Below are 7,072 nucleotides of genomic sequence, written 5' to 3' on the forward strand. Positions count from 1 at the left end.
TCGAATAAGCCGAAAGGAGTGGTAATTGCCGTTTTCGGTATATCGTCAGTGGCTACTGGTATCTGGTTATAAGCACGGACAAGGTCGAGTTTCGAGAAAACAGTCTTCCCGTCCTGGGTTGAAGCGAAATCGTTTATGTGGGGTACAGGGTACTTGTCTGGAACGGTGGCCTTGTTAAACGCTTGATAGTCTCCACAAGGTCGCCAATCGCCACTGGTCTTCTCCTCCACCGTGTGAAGTTGTGATGCCCAAGAAGAACTAGATGGACGTATAATGCCCAACTCGAGTATTTGCTCAAAGTCACTTCTGGCTGTAGCCAGCTTGTCTGGCGCTAAACGACGAGGACGCGATGACACGTGGTTTCCGGTGGTGAGAATCTTGTGAGTGACCTCGTGATGCAGTTGCGTTGGAAAAGCTGAAGGTTGGAATAAGTCTTTGTATTTCCTGATCAGGGCAGCAGTTGGGCCAGCTAAATCGGGGGTGAGGACCTTGATTCCAGGAGGTGTTGAACAGCACTGGATTCCAGCGATGCTCAAATTGGTTGCTTGATCCACCAGTCTGCAAACTTTCACGTCTACTGGAAGATCAAAGTGTGTGAGAAAATCACCCCCTAGGATAGCAGTTTGTACATCGGCTATTAAAAATACCCAACGAAACGTGCGTCCAAGACCTAGGTTAAGCGTCATGGAACCATGGCCATAATTTAGGATTCAAGAATTGTTTGCCGCACGAAGCGTAACAGACGTGGTTGAGTGACGTTCCTTGGATGAAGACGGTAAGACGCTGACTTCAGCACCAGTACCGACTAAGAAACGCTTGTGAGTCAGGTTATCTATAACGTGAAAAAGGCGACTTACATTGGGGCCAAGAACAGTTGTCACCGTTACTCTATGGCCTTGTCGTTTTTCTGTTGACGATGGAAGTTACAGCGTGTCTTAATACAGAGAATTACCTCCATTTTTAACACCTTTCAGCCAAGTGACTGGCCAAAACACATAGAAACCCATCTAAAAATCGAACATTCAAGACTTCCGGCCTCCACTGTGACTAAACCGGACCAGAATCTTAACCCTACGGTTCGAACCAACCGACAAACCTCGCCTTCCGAACTCTCGGCTACATCGGTAGCGCGGCAGGTTTTCCCTTGGTCTCCTGGAGACGGCGTCGGTTATCCCCTTATCTCACTCCATTCCGGCGAATCATGCCAGCAATAAGCAACGATGTACACACGGTCCGAATCTATCAATCTATAGTCCCAGTTTAATGAAGATCGTTCCCCCGCTATCCAGAAAGCCAAGATAGAGGGCCGGCAGAAGGAAGGTCACGACAGCCACATGCAGGCAGATACGGATTCGAGGATACGAAGAATGCTCCTCAAGGTTGGCGCAGGGTCGAGGGTGTCAAGCACGAGGAACACATACCATAATAAGCACTGCCGCTTCAAGGGACCCGACCTCAGACAACAGACTGTGGCTCCGTAAGGGAACCAGGCGGCATCAGACACCGGACGGCTGTGACATAGCTTCGAAATAGGGAGAACCACATCCCAGATCGGCACGCTCACAGTCCCAGGGATGGACCGACATGTGGCAGCATCTCCATTAGTCGTCACAATTGAGTTCCAAGCAGTGGTCGTTTGAACAGCCCTTTCAGAGAGAGGGTTTGCGGGGGCCAGCCGCCTCTATTAGCTGAACATTCCGTTAACTGGGCGTATGTGTCATATGCGAGCTAAGGACCGAACGAGGGCATGTCCTTATTGATCAGAATGTCAGCCAATCGGCTCGAGTGTCTAAGCTCTTCACCCCTTCACGGATATTCCAGCACAACCTTGTAGGAAACCCTAGTGACCCCGTAAATACGGTTGTAATAATATTTCCTTGTCACCATAAAGAACTGTCTGAAATTACCATGCCTCTTGATATGTCCTACCAGGCGGATCAATAAGCCAAGGACCGACGCAGTCGCGCGACCTTTCAGCTAGACACAACTGGTGACAAACCGAACCCACGATGTCAATTTTGGCGGAGCAAATCCAAGTAATTTTACAGCGGCAACAGAAGCATTTCGAAGAAGTTCAACTGAGGCTTGTTAAATTTCTGACGTGCCGTATGTTGCTGAATGCGACAAAAACATCTGGGCCCCCCTCTTCCAAAGATGCTGCTGCCAGCTCCATTACTGAATTCAATTTCGACGCTGAATCGGGACTTACTTGTGAAAGTTGGTTCAAAAAATATGAAGACATGTTTCAAGCCGACTTTTCTCAGTTTGATGGTGCATGGAAAGTTCTACTGTTGCTGCGGAAACTTATAAGTTTCCGCTGTTTCAGATGTCACTACTGATTTCGCAGATACTGTCAAGATCCTGGCCCAAATATTCGATTAGCCCTGCTCCTTGTTCAATATTCGTTATCAGTGTCTCAAGATTGCCCAAAGGGAAACTGACTATTTAGTCACTTGTGCTAGTGTGGTCAACAAGGAATGTGAGCGCTTTCAGCTCAGCACCACGAACGAGGATCAATCCAAGTACCGCAACTTCGTGGTGGTCTTTAATCGCCACATGATGTAGATATTCGGACCCGGCTACTGAATCGAATGAAACAGGATTCAGAGTGGCAGCTTCAGTAATGCCGAATACCAGCATCTTATTAATCTCATGGCAGTGATAGGATTTTCCAAGTTCTTTTAGCGTGACATGGAACGCAAAGTAGCTTCCAATAGGCAATCAAATTCTAAAAGAACTAAAAGAAATCCGCCCATCCTGTTGGTCTTGTAAAGAATGGTATTCACACCACCGTCCCCACCAAAACCACAGGTTCAACAATTGCAGTCGAAATCATCATCATCATTGTCAGCTGTAATAACCGCGTNCTGGTTGTAGCTGCCACAGTTTCGTTCACCGATGATTTTTTGGGGGGATAGGTACAGTGGGCTGTCAAGTGGGGGGGTGGAAAAGGAGCTATGCATTGAAGGCAATAGCTTGGATGCACGAGCGCCATTGAGGTCGCGACTGGGCCATATCTGACAATGTCTCTAGCTATTGATGTGGCCTGTCTCGGGGTCCCCATCCAGGAAGACGGCAGTGACCAGCGCAGCTGAGTTTGCTGGTAATGGCTTTCATACTTCGCTGCCAAGTCATTGTTTGACCGCCTCTGGCTCTCTTCCACCCTTCACGTGGTTGTGCAAAAAGAGCCCTTCGAGGAAGTCGGTCGACCGGCATAAGCAGCACGTGGCCAAGCCAACGCAACCTATGCAGTGCGATCAGTTCATCTCTCGAGGGTGAGTTATTTCTCCCGAATACCATTCGACGTACTTCAGAATTGCTGATTCGGTGTTCCCACCAGATTCGGGCAATGCTCCGAAGACATCGACCCTATCAGCACACGCAGTCCAAAATAGGTGTTTTCCGATTATACGACGGTTATATAGCCGCCAAATAACCACCTCCTATGGTTAACAGATGGTAATTTGCACCAAGATAACCGTCAAATAACCGAGGTTTCCGGTTATTGCTCGGTTAAATAACTGTCAAATAACCGTGTTTGCCGGTTATTGCTAGGTTAAATAACCATCAAATAACTGTTTTCCGGTATTGCTCGGTTGAATAACCGTCAAATAACTGGTTTCCAGTTATTACTCGGTTAAATAACCGTCAATTAACCGTGTTTTTCGGTTATTGTTCGGTTAAATAACCGTGTTTTCCGGTTATTGCTTGGTTAAATAACTGCCCAATAACCGTGCTTGCCGGTTATTTCTCGGTTAAATAACCGTCAAATAACCGTGTTTACCGGCTATTGTTTGGTTAAATAACTGTCAAAAAACCATGTTATTTTGTTGTTAAACGGTTAAACAACCGGGTTTACTGGTGATTGGATGACTAAATGAAATCAACACCATACTACCGTTAGTCGTTGTTACTGGACCTATCCTACGTCGTCATAACGGCTTAACATAGTATACGTAGCCACTCATTAACCGCATTGTAGGGCCACTGAGAAGCTAAATAACGGTGTCGTAGCGTATTCCTTCCTAGAGGGACTAGCTGGTGGCTTCTTGACCATTTATTAATCGAGTTCAACGGTTAAATAATCGCGCAAAACCGTTTGCGGTTAACAAACGCAACTTGACTGACCTACACTGGTAACCACACTCGTGCATATCGTCGTATCCATTGCAGAATATAAACCTAGTAACGGGATCTTAAGAAACGCAAAACAAGGATAAAAATATGTTTGATATACGAAAATAACTGTTTCACAACCAAACCGAGCCAGTTCGGAGGCTTGTCCAATTCGATGATCCCAGCTTCTTGGTTCAATACGGACGTCTGAAACAGTGACAAAACGTATGTGTAAGCATTCGATGTATCGGTTACTACTGATAAACTTGTCCCAGTGCAAAGTCGAAACCTACTGCCAACTGATCCATGCGCGTTCTCTGGGCCAGTCGGTGACGTGCGTTACCGAACCACTTTTGGATTTCCTTATCCAAATCCTGTCGGCAACAGTCTGTGGGAACTGGGTCACCGAGAATTGTTACTGAAACGACAGTAAGCAAGCTATCTCTGATCACCTACCTTCGATTAGGGTGCAGAGTCTTGTGTGGCAGAAGGGAAGTTTGTCAACAGACCCCGCGCAGGCGACACTGACGGCGAATTCGTCAGCCAAGGCCTGTCGGAAACACAAACGCACTAGGTCGGCCATGGTGGCTGCACTAAAAGATCGGAAGTATTTCATCTGGGGTCAAAAAATGAGATCAACAACACTGAATTACCAGTTCAATTTGGCGTGGTCCCTCTGCCAGCTCACTTTCCAGTTGGTTCCACGAACGTTTGCTCCGGAGTGGAAAAGTAAAGCCGGTAGTTCCAGAAGAACTATGGACCTGTAAAAAGGAGTTGTCAGTGCGGACCTGCAGGTATCGAAGACCTTCCGCCATTGCGTCCATTTTTCGATGCAGCTGTTCTTCGTGCTGGAGCAATGCTGCGATTCCTGGGGTTTGGAAGAAAAGTGCAGATGTTGGGGATAAAACAGGAAACATGGGGATCTCTGGAGCGGTGCTTAAAGCGTACTGTGGCAGACGGTGCACCGTCTGCGGCATCATATATACGGGCTGGGTGGATGTGGACGGGACGGGTGCGGGATGCTGGGGTATGCGCTCTGGAGTTGAGTGGAACAAGGCACGGAGTGTCGCCTGCGAGAAGCTGGGGTAAGGCGGATATTGTGGCACCATCAACCTTGGTTTTTTTCGGTGATGGACTGATGGAGAGGGAGGGGCTTCGTTCTCCGGAGTTCCTGAAAGAAGTCTTGGCAACATGTACGGTAGTCTTACTTTCGACGAGGATGGTTACGACCCATCTCAATGGTTACATCCGAAGTCTCCAGGTTCGATGTGTGCTGGAACTTTCTCTCATGTTCGTGGGCTTTTTTGGAACCATCTGAAAAGTTAATGCGGTCTACACGACACCTACCGTAAGTCCGAATGACTTAGCAATTCAGCTTCATTGATCCAGCTGGCGGCTGCATATGAAGGCGAACGGCCTTATAAAAGTCCTTCGAGTGAACTTTTGGCCATTTAGCACAGTTACCCTCAATCCATGAAGAACTGAGGACTGCACACTGCCATAGGCCTTGTTCATGTAACTTCACAAGACTGTAAGCCTGATACGGCATACAAATTACAAAAACATTACGGTATAGAGCGCAATAATGGGAAAACTACAAATAAGTCATTGAATGGAAGCATGGCGCATTTGCACTGCATAAAAGAGAGGGAACAGCTACTTACAACTGTGGACAATTTGTTCACCACAAAAATATTTAGCAAAAGAAAATTAATGGGATGGGTGAAAAGTGATTAAACGGGGGAAAGAAATGAAATATACTTAATTATGCAGTCGGCCTTTTCGGGATGTTCCACCCCTGTCACAATGCACGGATAACCACCTACGAAAACAACGTTATCCGGTGGACTGGCAGATAAGGCAACTTTACCGAGATTAAAGAAACGCTTTTTGTTCACTGATGCTTGTTCCAAAGGAAAGCCCGCATCGCAATCGGCATGGTTACCTGGGGCGTTTGTGAGATACGATTCTGAATCCTGCAGGCGTTTATAAATCTACCTAACAGGATATGTGGGACTTTTCACAAGGCGCTTAAGTGCGAGCATTTAAGACTCCTACGGGAATGCTGGAAAATTGTCCAGAGGCCCGTGAGACGAGACGTCATCCGGTAAATGCAGCAGACAATGGACATTGTACACCATCTCCTGCAAGCCATATAGATTTTGGAACTTGTTAACAAATACTAGCAATGAGGTTGGGGTGGCGAGTACATCGACACGATCCGGCGAAGCCCGTTCTCAATGCCCAAGTGGATGTATTCTCCTGGGGGGACTTCTCTAGTTGGACATGGCCGGGGTGTTCTCATCAGTGTCCGCGCGTCTCGAGGCAGATCAGAAAGCTTAGGCTGCAATGATATAACCAGGCGATTCACGGTACTGAAGGAGACATTGGTCGAAATCATCCAGTCTCGGAAAATGTCCGCCAAACTAGCCTGGAACATATTCTCCTCTTCATTATCCGCCTCATTTTGTTGTTGTCATACATGTATCAGCAGTCATGACTTACCATTCCTCCGGATAGAAATTCACAAACACGTGGAGACACAAGCGCGTGGGGCCGCAGGCTATTGACACACCCAAATTGAGTTCGCCGAAACTATAGGGTTTTCGACGTTTCTATTTTAATGGGAAGTCACCTTCCCGTGACATGTTGCACGTAGCATTTTGTTTAAGTGAGCGAAATGTCAAAGTCATTGACCGTCGCCGATTTGCATTGTTTGCCGGTTTACGCGACATAAAACGTGAAATCGCAATTTAGCATATTTTGGCGTTCTTCGGTGTTCCTGAAGAATAAAATAACATCCTAAGAATATTTAATGCAAACACCACCCTGTAGGATCAGTCGCAGGCGTTTGTTTGCTTTAGACACCTCAGATTTAACAAATGGCATATTTTTGTATGGTGAACCTGCACACAACACATTTTCCGCATGGATCTCATGTTCCATCAAGTGCAAT

At 46.9% G+C, this 7,072-nt stretch overlaps 1 protein-coding gene across 1 annotated transcript; it reads right to left on the bottom strand.

The window, feature by feature from the left end:
- Positions 1–5,320: 5,320 nt before the first annotated feature.
- Positions 5,321–6,161, bottom strand: T265_13870 (hypothetical protein; the record flags this gene model as incomplete). The annotated part of the gene is given in 5 exon segments (XM_009170913.1): positions 5,321–5,459; positions 5,464–5,533; positions 5,581–5,653; positions 5,856–6,110; positions 6,120–6,161. Coding segments are annotated over 5 exon segments (579 nt in total).
- Positions 6,162–7,072: the final 911 nt, after the last annotated feature.

The sequence above is a fragment of the Opisthorchis viverrini genome (assembly GCF_000715545.1).
Source record: "Opisthorchis viverrini unplaced genomic scaffold opera_v5_114, whole genome shotgun sequence".
NCBI lineage: Eukaryota > Metazoa > Platyhelminthes > Trematoda > Opisthorchiida > Opisthorchiidae > Opisthorchis > Opisthorchis viverrini.